At 36.8% G+C, this 13,548-nt stretch overlaps 2 protein-coding genes across 3 annotated transcripts in view; one reads left to right on the forward strand and one right to left on the reverse strand.

Annotated features, from left to right (window-relative positions):
- The first annotated feature begins 2,958 nt into the window (after positions 1–2,958).
- NOL7 (nucleolar protein 7) lies at positions 2,959–10,210 on the forward strand. Of its 2 annotated transcripts, XM_039322676.1 has the most exons (8): positions 2,959–3,168; positions 4,224–4,284; positions 5,118–5,173; positions 5,996–6,021; positions 6,621–6,696; positions 7,782–7,903; positions 7,989–8,066; positions 9,224–10,210. In XM_039322676.1, exons 1-8 carry the CDS (start codon positions 2,993–2,995, stop codon positions 9,289–9,291), a joined length of 663 nt encoding a protein of 220 aa, XP_039178610.1. In that variant the 5' UTR covers positions 2,959–2,992; the 3' UTR covers positions 9,292–10,210. The 2 variants fall into 2 exon arrangements, with proteins under 2 accessions (XP_039178610.1, XP_039178609.1); XM_039322675.1 differs by having other exon boundaries at positions 7,989–10,210.
- Positions 10,211–12,128: 1,918 nt separating this feature from the next.
- The window catches only part of RANBP9 (RAN binding protein 9), a 41,220-nt gene continuing 39,800 nt past the window's right edge, over positions 12,129–13,548 (reverse strand). Inside the window, exon 14 of the mRNA XM_039322670.1 lies at positions 12,129–13,073. Within this exon, the coding sequence (XP_039178604.1) occupies positions 12,943–13,073 (131 nt within the window). The 3' untranslated portion in view covers positions 12,129–12,942. The remainder of the gene's footprint in view (positions 13,074–13,548) is intronic.

Consider the following 13,548-nt stretch of genomic DNA (forward strand, 5'->3'; position numbering starts at 1 on the left):
TTAAAGCACTCCACTGAAATTGGTATCAAGCCTGGGATCACATCCACTATCTCTTTGGATTAGTGATGTAACAAAAAGATGTAGAAAGCATAAATAAGATTTCATAATTGTAAAATCCTAAAAGCAATACAATCCTAAAAGTAAGACAGCATTTTCTTATGGTAGCTGTAATAATTGTGCTTGTCTGACCATATAAAGCACAATCATGCTCAGAACAAGTGGAACTTCTGCTAGCAAGTGCCATTATGAGGGTGGGCTACAACTTGCTGTAGAAAGAACAACAAAGGAGTAGGTAGTGTTTCTAGTTTCTCCAAATGACAAGGGCAAAGTTCACTCTGCAAAAGAGGTATTGTTATACATATATCATGGAAAACCAGATATAAAGCAAGTCAAAGAAAGCACCATAGGAACAGGTAATATCAAGTATGTAATCTGTTGATTCAAAGACTTTTTGTTTTATGTCCTGTCACTCACTATTGGTTACCTGGATTGCCCTGGTCCACCTGGATAGACTTATTGAAGACGTGCCAAATTAAAGTTCTAGCTTTTAATAGCTCCAAGGCTAGCAGAGGTTGGTATGAGAAAGAACACTAGCATAGCTAATTGTGGATTCTAGTTTTCTGGAAAGAGGAAAAAAATTGTCAGAGTCGTAAGAATCATTGGAAAAATGAACACGCCAGCAGTAGAGCCAACACATGTAGATTCTTGGCAACAGGATCACCTCAGTTTTAAGTGGATTGCTGCATTTGAAACATAGCAAGGTACCCAGGGTATCTAGGTTGGATGGTATTTTAAGGGCTTAAAAACAATAATTCATATAATGAAAGCCAAGTAACATCTGGGAAATGGATCTGATTTTAAAAGGTCTTATGGCAGTGAGTATGAACTTACTTTCTCCAGTATAAAAGAAACTCATAGGGCTTTAGCTCCTTCCAGCTTTCTTCATTGGATTTTCCTTCCAGGCCTGCTTGCTTGCTTATTTATTTATTAATCTTATTTAGAGACTGTCCATCTCACTCTTTGAGCGACTCTATGATCTGGTCTTTTCTAAGCCTCTTCCAATTTCTCTGAATCTTAGTACTCAGAACTGGAACAGTACTTGAGATGGAGCCCCTGACCAAAGGAAATTAGAATACGATTTGGAAATATTGCTTTCCCTGATGCATGTTCCTTTTCTCTAGTAAATTGGTAGTTTTTTCACAACTACACTTAGCAAGATATCTCTGTCTTATGTTTGTGCATTTGATCAATTTCCTAAGGATTTTGTATGTTTGAAATGTCAAGTTATTTTCAGCCCTTTCACTAAGGTCATTTTAAATTTTATGTCCATAAAACATTCTAATGTCTCACCCAGAAATTGCTAAATATTCTCTTCTTTTCATCTAAGACAGTCTTAATAAAAACACTGAAGAGTAGTCAGGCAGTGGGCTGAGCCTTCTGAAGCAGGCAGGCCTGCCAAGAGCCAGGGTGGTGAGGTGGCAGCTACAAGAGGCCAAACACAGTTTTATTTGTTTTCCTGACAGAACAATTAATCAATGGAAAGACTTGCCTGCAGAACATGTGAGTGCTCCAAAACTGGAGGTTTTTAAGAAGAGATTGGGCAACCATTTGTCCAAAATGATATATCCTGCTTTAGGACTAGAAGACCTTCAAGGTCCCTTCCAGCTATTAACTCTGTTATTCTTGTTACTGTGCCCCTGCTCTGTGGGGCTTGAGGATGGCCAATGGCAGTCCACTGAACAGGAAGTGAAGAAGATAATGGTCAGCTGGGAAAAGAGGGAGGCAGCAGCAGGTAGATGGTGGTGGCCGAATACAGTCTTGTCTTCATCTTTGCCAGTCTGTGCAGGATGCCAAAAGAGAGAGATGGGGAGGAGATAGGCAGGTGGTGGAGTTGAAGCAAAAACAGTTTGTTCAGGATGGAAAAAGTGAGAAATCCCTGCCTATATGACTACTTAGTCCTTGTTTAATCACTGCAACACAACTGTTGTTAAGCAGCATGGTCACTTGATGTTTTAACAACTGCTTTGGTTAGAAAAAAATTCTGATCCATTAAATAAGGATTATCTGTAATGGGATTTGCACCCTTTCAGGCTGGTCTATGTCTCCTACAATAGAAGAGGAAATGGATCTGAAATGGGGGTTTCAGAGCAGTTGTGATTGTCTACTGCTGTGTCTATCAGGAAATACAAGGTGGCAACACAGACCAAAATAAATAAACTTTTATGCAGTCTTTCGGTGTGTTAAATTTGCCACGAGAATACTGAAATCAATTGCCTTCCTAACATGGTAGTGAGAAGAGCTCAGAGCAAAGGCTTGGCAGTAGATTGTGCAAGTTATTTTTTTCATACAACATTGAAGCCAGGATGCAATGAACCCTAATGAACTGTCCAGCTGTTCCAATCTGCTAATGGAAAAGCAGTCAGCAATTTTCCATTGTGTTTGGGGAAGGTTGTTACATTTGGCCGGCCAAACTCTAGCGGTCGTCTGACTTTTCGGTCCGATTACAACAGCCCGGGTTTTGGACTACACTTCCTACCACTCCAACTATCACTACCTTAGTTTGCCGTTCAAGATGAAGGCGGGCGATTTAGAAAAAAAACGTTCATCCAAAGCACAGACAGACACACCGAAAGGGCACGAGCCGGACCCGCTATTCATTTTGGGAAGAGCGAGAAGCATAAAACGCTTCCATTGGTGTAAGAAAAATGTCCGAACCTACATTTTGGGTTCTTCTTTCCCGTGGTCCTTATAAAAACTCTTTAGTTTTAACGCACAGTTGCAGGTATTTTACACTGTACATTGTTTCTGTTGTCTCCACAAATCACCAGCGAGATGGTTTTGTTTAAAAACTCTCTAATACGGAGAAAAGAGGTTGTCTTCCGGGCATTTTAAAATTCTATTTTGACAGCTCCCTTCCTCGGAATACGAAGGGAAGTAGGCCGATTGCTTCCGGCGATAGAGTTCGAAGTTAACCGGAAGTTAGGTTAGCAAGATGGAGGCGCACGCTGGTGGCGCTACGGCGATGGAGGAAAGAGAACCGGCGGTTGTGGCCGCCGCTGCCTTTTCCGACGGGGAAGAAAGCGACGAGGCCCCAGAGGAGGTGACTTTCGAGAGGGCGCGGGAGGCCGCTGTGGAGGAGCGCCGGCTGGCGGGGGAGCGCGCTCGCAGGTAACACACAAGCCTTCCGGCACCCCTGGCGAGAACCGGCGCACCAGGGGCAAGTGGGGAGGGCAGTTTCGGAGCGGCCTCACCGCCCTGCCCTGCCGATTGCACGCCCTCCTGGGAGCGCTTCCCCGGCACAGCAAGGCAGAGAAGCCAAAAGCAAACCGAGGCAGCGGGAGGTTGCATTTAAAGTCAACGCAGCCGGATTTTTCAAGAGTGGCCCTTTGTCCGATACTGTCAACGCTGATTTTTCTGGCCAGGCTTTCTGTAGGAATTTCCCTTCCCTAACTCCACTCACCATTGTCTTTGGCCTCATTATTTATGTAAGCAATTGTAAAGCTGCCTCTGGTACCCAGAGCACTTGAGGGCGGGACAGGATGGAAACTTATAAAAAGAGAGACCCAACCTAGAACTCAGGTGACCCTGATGACACAGATAAACCTCAGGTGACCTCAATGACTCTCTAAAAGAATGCAAATGACCAGCTGTCTGCAAGAAATAAAAATCCTTCCATTCCCCACCATCCAATCAGAGCTGAAGAATTTTGTTGGATGAGAAGTGAAATATCTTCAAAGAAAAACAAGAAAGTCCACTTGCTTTGTGAAAAAGCATTTTTGGGACAACTATGACCTGGTTGATTGAGAATCTCCATAGAAACTTAGAACTATGGAGAAGTTTCCTGACAGTGAGAACAATTAATCAGAGGAATGGCTGGCCTCCAGAAGTTGTAGGTGCTCCATCACTGATTCTTTCTAAAAAGAGATTGGACAACCACTTGTCCGAAATGGTTTAGGGTCTCCTGCTTGAGCCGGGGGTTGGACTTGAAGACCTCCAAGATCCCTTCCAACTCTGTTACTCTGTTAGTGTTCTGGGTGATCATGCACATTGCAAGAATAAAGATTGTAACCATTATGACACATCCCAGTAGCCATTTTTTTAAAAAAGAAAAACCTCCCTTAATTACATCACCTTGTACATAGGCAACACTTTGTGAAAGCATTCAGCTTTAATTATGGAGAAAATGCATATTTTTTAATTCATGTCTTATTTTGCTTTCTTAGAGAAAAGGCCTTACTGAAAGAAAAGAGACGACACAGAGAAGAACTATTTAAGGAACAAAAGGTAATTTTGCATCTCATGTTCATAATTCTTTAGATTGCTTGAAATGCTAATTATACTTATCATGCTTTGTTAAACATAAAAAGGTTCAGACGTGTTTACATCCTACCTAGGAATAAATTTCATTACAATTTATATCATGTTTCACTGTAAGTTTGACTACATATACAGTCTTCTGATTTTGTTGAAATTATTGAACAAGGATTTGTCTTAATGAAAAGCTATGTAAGTGTTGCTATTGTACTTCCAAGTTCCAGTTACCATTTTAAAGTGGCCTTTCTTAATGCGTCCTCCAAATGAACTGGACTTGATTGAGGATGATATGAGTTTTGTTCAGAGTGTCCAAAGAGAACCAGACTGGGCAAAGCCCTTTTAAGCAATGAAAATGATAAGTAAATGTGCGCTGAATGCAATAAATCATACAGAAGTGAACTATTCTTAGGGATTTATTTCTCACCATGAAAACACTTTATACTATCAGGATATGTGGCAGTTTGCAAAAGTAAACCCCTTGGTGATATTATTACAATCTGAAAGTAGGTGATTCTGAGACAATAACAAGCAACTTATTACACACAGATTTTCGGCTTGCATCACAAGTGATCAAGGATTTTGGGAGTTATAGGTGGGAAATATCTGGAGGGTACTATGTTTCGGTACCATTTCAATATGTGCTTGATTTAATTATTACATTATTGTTATAATGTAGTTATGTTTTCATAAGATTTGTTGCCTTAAATTAACTAGATCTACAGTTTATAATTAACAAAAATTATTATATAGGACTAAGTTAATGTCTAGAAATAGTATTAACTAGAAAAATTTTATCTTCTCAGAAAAGAAAGTTGCTTCCTGAAAACATCTTGGAGGAATTAGCATCCACACCCAAAAGGTAGACAAATATGTTCTGGGCTACATGTGACTATTCTAGGTTTTGAGCTGCATTTTATCTTTGTCTATAATCCTGAGAAATAGTTAATTCCATCATTTCTCTCAGGCTTGATTTTCCATAAATGACAGTACTATGTGTTTATCAAATTGTATTACAGGTAGGCCTTGACTTACAATCATTCAATTTAGTGATTGTTCAAACTTATAACGGCACTGAAAAAAGTGAGTTATAACTATTTTTCACACTTACAACTGTTGCAGCATTCCTATGGTCACATGATCAAAATTTGGACAGTGGCAACTATTTCCTATTTATGATGGTTGCAGTAACCTGGGGTCATGTGATCACCTTTGTGATCTTTTGACAAGCAAAGTGAAGCCAGATTCACATAACAACTGTGTTACTAAACAACTGCAGAGATTCACTTAACAACTGTGGCAAGAAAAGTTGTAAAATGGGACAAGACTCACTTTTTTGCTTAGCAACAGAAATTTTGGGCTCCATTGTGGTCGTAAGTCAAGGCCACCCATGTAAGGCATTTGTGAAACTAAAAGTAACTTATGATGTAAGAAACAGCTTGAAATCTTTTTCTGTTAATGAGTCAAGTACTTGACTATTTTTATACCTACCTGAAAGAAATTATTTCCTCCAGTTCAAAAATTTCTGTCAATTTCTGAAAAGAAAGAGTGTGAGGAATTTACAATCTGTCATATGAAATTCATGTTTTAGTTAGCTCAGTATTGATAGTTTGCATGTAAATGACGTTTTATTCATAGATTATGAAATCTCTTCCTAATAGTTATGCAACTTTTCTTCCTTTAGCACAAATCAGACATCTGATGAGCAAGGTATGTATAAAAGTCTACTTTTTGTTATCTCTACTGTGTTCTTTATCATATTGTGAATATAGTATAAAATGTGTCTTGAGATCCATATTCCATCTAATACAACAGGCTAAGTGTCAAATAGAGAAGCTGAGCAGAGTGATTTGAAAAAATATAAAGTAATATTTAATACATGAAATAGATGAACACATAAAATACCTTGTCTCTGATGCCCATACAGATGTTTCTAAAAGGTTAGAATAATGATGTGAAAGCTTTTAGTCAATAAGACAGTACTCTACATACAAAAATATTACTGTTCCTTAATATTGATCTGTAAATACTTCTATGCACTTTTTTTTTTAATTTGACATTTGTGTAATCCCATTCTATTCAGATAAAAACCAAGTTGATTGTTAAGAACAATTTGCTGTGGGACATCATGTAAATCTAGGTTAGCAGAGTTATCTCCGTGAACAAGTACAAGTGAAGGACTCTGGCTTTATCCTTGTAGAAGTCAGAGGAAAAAGTTAAGCAAGAGTTTCTAGAATCTTGATTTAAAATTTGTTGAAATATATTACTTTCATATGGCTTTTAAATTCAGCACATATATTGATTTATAGATCAGAATGTTGAAGATGAAGTTGAAAATCAAGAAGATTCAGAAAAAGACTCAAAAGAAGAAAGTTTGGTAGCAAGGTATGGCTTAGATTAGCCTTCCCAATTTTGGATGCCCTCTGGATGTATAGACCAAGTCTCTGAATTTCTTGACCAGCATGAGGATAATTCTAGATATAGAATTCTGTACTTAAGAGGACCCCAGGTTTAGCAAGCCTTGGTTGTTCTTATTTAGTATAATGGACTTAGTTATTAAGTAATTTCAAGAAAAGCTCACATCTTTGCAAAATCTGATTTCCTTATTGTTCCTCCATGTGGTTAGAATATATGAAATTTATTCTCAAATAAAAGCAACATTCTCATTTAGGCAGTTGTAGATACATTTGTTCAAATCGTTGAGATGTCCTCTACTTTCATAATGTTCCAAAATAAATTACTTTAAGAAGAGAGGCCACTGTTAGTTAAAATGGAAGTCACTCTTACATTAACCTTTAGAAATATTTTGTTTTAGCTTCAAAAGGTTCCTATAGCTGTAGAATTGATGTGGTGCATGGCAAAGAAGCCTATATTATGGATGGTGGGGCTTTGTAATAATCTAGAGTAATTCTTAAATGTTGTAATAAGCATATTTGCCATTTCACATTCATTTTATTTGAAGCAGTTTTTTTTGCAATAGTGTAAACCTGAAAGTGTCAATATCATGGAAATCATTGGCCTCAGATGCACCATTGCAACTGAGGTACCAGTTGCAGACAAAGGGCAAACTGTGTAAGTGGCACCACTGTATGTAAACTAAATATCAGAAATAGCAAAACTCTTGATAAGCTTGAGTTTAGTTTTACTTCATGCTGCAACTAGCAATTCTTCAAATTAAACTGCTTAATCTGAACCTAAATGAGCCATATCTACCTACCGGTACCTACTATTCTTAGTTTATTGTAAACCTGCCCAAAGTCTTGGGAGTTGGAACAGTCCTGCCCAGAGTCATGAGAGTGAGGGAGTATGTAAATACATAAATAATTGAAATATATTTAGATGTTACTTTGTTTGCATGTTATTGCTTTATTTGGTCAATATGGCAAAAAAACAGGGAATGTGGTTTTGCTTCTGTAAAATGAAGTAGAAAACCAAGGCATTAAATATATTAACTGTTTCTTTATCATTAGGTGCCCCCCAAATTATATGGCTGTACGGTTAAAAGACCAGGAGCTAATCAGTCAACAGCAACAGGAAGCCAAAGACTTTATACAAAGACAGCTTTATGGAGCAAGCTGCAATCGAACTACTGGTAAAGGAGTTTTGCATAATGAACTTACAAAATATACCGATTGTGTGACAATTATAATTTAGTTAAATCCCTCTTGTTATTCCAGCAAATCAATATTTTTCTGTTGAAAGCAAGAAAAAAACAGTTAAAAAAGCTGCAATCCAGTTTGTGAATAAATCTTGGGGTAAGATGATATTCCTTTATTTGTCTTACAGCAACAATTTAAAAGTGCTTTTATTGACTTCAATATTTTAATCTCAGGTTTTGCATTGTATGCCCCTTTTTCTTTTAACTGAAGAACATATACTAAAAGTGAAAATCTGGTCCAAAATAACTGCTCTAGTCATTTTGAAGGACTTCTATCAAAATGGTAATTTTCTACATACTCCCACATACGAAAACAAAAATACAGTCAAGTATAACATAAGCACAAGTAGCTAAAGATGTTTGTAACATGACATTTATACCCCTGGAATATGATTAAGAAGCCTGAATGTTGAAATTGAATGATAAAGCTGTCCATGTAATTTAAGATAAGAGCTGTTTACTTCTGAGCATATTCAAGATGCCTTACCATTCAAAGCACTTGTGGTCTTGGAACAGGCACACGTGACAGCACATATAGTCCATTTTAGTTCATTTTAAAAAGCAAACGGGGTCCGACCTGGTAATAGTTGGAGTCGAGACCATCAGGAGATTCCAGGATTGTAGGCTCCCATGGAAAGTGAAAGGGAAAAAATGCAGAAGGTAGCAGATATCAAACTGCTTCAGTATTTTTTCCAGGAAGTTTAAATAGATGTGTTTATTTGAGAATTGTAATTTATATATAAGGCCATGTAAATTTGTGAAGGGTCAAAGACCTGAATGAAAACTTTTTTAGTTTGCAAATCCTGTAAAGGCTTCCTAGGAACAATACACATTTTTTTATTTATTTCGATAAAATTGGAGAGTGAGTTCTGATATTAGTAGTTGTCCGATTCATCGACTAGATACCAGGTGAGGAATAAAAGAGGCAAAGTACCTTGTCTCTGTGGGCTACCAAATCCATGACGTTACAGAAAGGTACAGAAAACAATCTCAAATTCTAGATATGGAAGGAAGACTTTTTTTCCCTTTCTGCTTGATTTCCATAAAATGAGCATAATGGCAATCCCAAGCAAATTGTTCAATGCTGTAGATGTATAGTTTTAGTTGGTTTTTTTATCGATTGTTGAGAGTGAATGGAAAATATTTTCTTAAATGGGACAGCTCAATCAGTGAATCCAAGCTTTTATGGAACCTACAGCAACAATTTTACTACTACTGAATTCTGTTTTCAACTGTTTGTTTTCTTGTTCCTAGGTAAAGTAAAAAAAGAAAAAGCTACTCGGTTTACAAAACATTGGGTATCTTCAAAAATAATTCCCTGAAATATTTTGCTGTTGCTTATGTACAATATCACTGCAAAATGTCTTGTATTTGAATTATATAATGTCCTTGCTATTGTTTTATATATTAACATTTTTATGATTTCTGTCTTCATTTAAAGAGAATTAAAAAGGATAACCTAAATTAGGATCTTGCAATGGTATGTTCCAACTAAAAGTAATTTTATCTGGGTCTTTTTAACTCAAGCTACATTTTTGATTGAATGAGAGATCATTTTCTTAAATATTTTTGATACTCTTTTTGCGCAAGCATCTTTTAACATTGCCTCTCCTACATCCGTAAATTGACTTACTAATGTACCCAGGATATCTTTTTGGAAGTACACTCTAGTTGTAAAAAGAAGATATATCTTGAAATAATTTGTATATAGGTTTGCAAATATGGGAAATATTACCCAAAACATTGAATTTAGTTTTCCGGAAAATAATTCCCATGGAATTAGTAAATGATCCAACAAGTAGGCTGTCTGTGTGCCTATGGCAGTGTTTCCCAAACTTGACAATTTTAAGGCATGAGGACTTCAACGCTGGCTGTGGAATTCTGGGAGTTGAAGTCCACATGCCTTAAAATTGTCAAGTTTGGGAAACACTGGCCTATGGGAACCACAAGCAAGATGTGAGTCAGTAGGAATTCCTAATTCATTAACAGCCTGTCCCTATAGCTCACCTATTAAGATGAGAGGCATAGCCAAATGGTCCAATGCAAGAAGTCAGCAGAGAATACTTACAATAGGCAATGGTATAGTTATAATCCAGTCCTGAATTTCTTTAAGAGTCAACACCAACAGCAAAGCAGGTCCAAAGGATTTATAGAATGCTATGCCAGAGCAAAAATCAGGTTGACAGGAAATTTATTTCATGTTTGGTTCCTTTCCAATAAAAAAAAAATTAAAACTTGTAACCTGATGTCCTTCATCTGAATGAATTTTATACTGATCAGAAGTAACTGTAGAAATTGAGCTAAGCAGACCACTATTCTTAAGATGTTCAGTAATTGGGCAAGCCCTTTTTTCTTTGCCCTTTGTCTCTTGATACGGTAATCCCATAGTTCTTGTAGCCCAGATGTACGAATCGATCTGAATCCTGGTTAGAATTAGGTAATGGAAGGTGGCTCCACTAAGAGCTCAGTATTATTCCCTGATATCACTGGATTATATTAATGTGGCTTTTTACTCAAATTCTGTTGTCCCTATTCCTCCAAGGGAATTGGGATAACTGCTGGTATTATATGTCAAGTCATTGCTGACTCTTAGCAACCATATAGATTTTATCTGTCCCTAACCTGATGCTTCAGATCTCTCAGCAGTGGTATATTAATTGCACTGTGTCTGGATCCATCCTTTTTCATCCACTTTTCTAATAGTTCCTTGTCCAGAGTGCTGTCTTATGCCCAGAGTAGGATCACTAGAGTCTGTTCATTGGCAGCTCAAGTTAGAACTCTGGGTTGATTTACAGTATGTGATTTATTTTTTGGCTGTCCACAGTAGTCTCAAGAGTCTTCAACAAGTGTCCATACTCTTCCTATCCAACTTTTCAAAGTTCAAAGATACATAATTAGGAAGCTAACATGTATTAAATCTAGTGATTATTGTATTCAGAGCTGATCACATCACCCCTTCAAATTTGGAGACTCAATGGATTGACTTTGCAGAAGCTGAAACTCTGTAGCTTTACATCTATAGCTGTAACGAAGGGGTAGGCTGAGTAACAAAATGGGCTGTGATGCTGATAATGATAGCTAGCCAATCTTCACCTTGCAAATTCTGCCTATCACAGCCTTGGGAAAGTACTGCCCTGCTACCAATGTTGCACTTTTCATTAGATTTTTTTTTTTTTAATTTGCTTGGAGACATACAAGATTTACACTATTCTTTTCATTCTATGAATAGACCTGAGCTAGTATGCTGATAAATTGCTGCAAATGATATACCTTCTTTACAAAATAGAGCATAATATAGGTAAAACAATCGTGCTCAAGTGGGGCATAATCCAAAATTGTCAGGAGGCGCTAATGTTGCCTATGAGCCAAGAAATCTGTCAAGTCAGAAAAGCAAATAATTTAAGAGCATGGTACAGTGAGACCAAAAGGCTTACCAAACAAAAGCATCAACAGTTTTTTATGAAGTTGGACCATTTTTGCCCAATGTAAGTTCTTTACTTGATAATTCAGGAACATTTCCTTGCCACTGCATTAAGAGGAACAGGTTGATTATTTCAAGATCTATCCTGGTGAAAGCATAAAGCTTTCCTGGCTTAATATCTGAAGGAACTGCTATCCCTGCTATTTTCATTCTCTTCAGACAAAAATAATGAAGCAAATGCATGCATTTTGATTCTTTCCTATTATAGGATAATGTCACATCTTGTAAATGTCCTAATGTTGCTGCCATTAATGTCAAATATGAAACAAATATTAGCTCATATGTAGACCCCGTTGCATAAAATATAGGACAAGTATAGGGCAGGACCTATGAGAATCACATTTTGGGTATCCATTGCCTTCACTTGTTGACACTTGGTATAAGTAAACATTCTGCTAACCACTTACACAACTATTTCTGCTTTTATATCAGCTATGTATACTTATAAAAAGCAAAAAAACTGCAATAATTCAGGGCAATTAATTTTGTTTCATCAGCCTTAGGTCATAACAATTTTAGTCCAGGATAGTCACTTGACATAGCAATCATATTTAAAAGGTGAAAGATTTATATGATCTGAAGAGAAACCAGAGTATTTAAATATTTAAATTTAAATATTTAAATTTTATCTACTTGAATCCAAAATACAACGGAAGCAGAAAAATAAGGTAGCAATCCTACCATATGTAAATATTTAATGGCTGATTAATTATGGTATCACTACATTTTATTGCAATAGAGTACTCATGTAAGCACTTTTTAAAATGCAGGGTGTACAAAGATTAAATTAAGACTGAAATTGACTAAATATTTGGTTTTTATATAAATAGGCCATAACCACACTGTGTTGACATGTAATACTGTTATAATACAACAGTTAACGGGTGAGTCTACAACATAAGTTGTTTGTAGTTAAACAGGAAACAGAGCTGAAACGACCATGTTAAAACAAAAACCACTAGGAAACAGGTTGAGATTGTAAGTAGCAACAAACATATTCACTCAGCTCCTGAGTATTTCAAGTTTTACAGTACACATTAAAAATATTTCTTCCCATCAATACTATACAGCCAAACTGTCAGGTACATATGCAGTTTGCAAATTACATTGATTGATCTATGTAATGAGGGTGAAAGTTGGCAAATTATCCTGCTTGAAGTTTACATCACCCACGTACTAACACATCCACAACATTATCTATTTTGCTCTGCCCTCCAGGAAGGCAGAACTTTTTGGTTTGTTTGTAACAATTCAAAGGTTTTTCAATCTGATGTTACTGATGGTATTTAACTCTGGTTAAAGATGGAAAATATCTCCTAACAGTAATTTAGAAAACCATTTGCATCATGCTGTAAACTAGGAAGCAATGTAAAGCAACAGACCTGTCCTTAGTACATAATTAAAAAAATCCAAACTCCAATTGGCAGAGTTGGTCTACTTTCGTGTTGAATATATGCCACATTATACACCTTGGACATCTTCATATGCATAGCTAGTGTAGATAATCTTCCACTGTGGCAAATGCACAGGATCCAATTCCTGATCGGGCCATCAGACCTAGACACTGTGAAGCCTGTCCCATTGCGAGAGCAAGAGGAGGTTGCTTTGGTAGATTGTGTGTCTCTGAAAAAATTCAACAATGCACTATTTTAACTTGTTTTACTTCTCAAAAAATTATTACACTAATATTTCTACCTAACTCAAATAACTTATTTTCAAAATTACTGAATGGAATGTTAATTCCAAACTAAATAGTAGTTCACTATGCAGACCATCTCAAATCATAAAATGTTAATGCCTCCAATATTTAGTGAATATTAATAAACTCTTGATAGAAAGTTCTGATGTTCGTGAAAGAGTATGCCCATTTGTATCCTCTCAACTAGTAAATGCAAAGGTGCTCAGCCTGGGTGACACAGTACCTGAATTCCAAGACTGCTTATGGAATGATACCAATTATTTTGGGTGTAATACAGCAATCCTTAGTTTCTAAATCAGTAGCTGAAATGCCATTATATTTCATATTTCCCTATGACTAGAGGAGTGAAAAAGGGTGGGGTAGAGTAGGGGAGAGAGTGAAATGGCTCTCCTATTCTGG

The sequence above is a fragment of the Crotalus tigris genome, unplaced genomic scaffold (assembly GCF_016545835.1).
Source record: "Crotalus tigris isolate CLP2741 ecotype Arizona unplaced genomic scaffold, ASM1654583v1 scf7180000024119.3904262, whole genome shotgun sequence".
NCBI lineage: Eukaryota > Metazoa > Chordata > Lepidosauria > Squamata > Viperidae > Crotalus > Crotalus tigris.

Coding starts and splice junctions, on each gene's coding strand:
- NOL7 (XM_039322675.1), top strand. CDS start 2,993: ATGGAGGCGCACGCTGGTGGCGCTACGGCGATGGAGGAAAGAGAACCG. Junction 3,169..4,223: donor GCGGGGGAGCGCGCTCGCAG/GTAACACACAAG, acceptor TTGCTTTCTTAG/AGAAAAGGCCTTACTGAAAG. Junction 4,285..5,117: donor AACTATTTAAGGAACAAAAG/GTAATTTTGCAT, acceptor TTATCTTCTCAG/AAAAGAAAGTTGCTTCCTGA.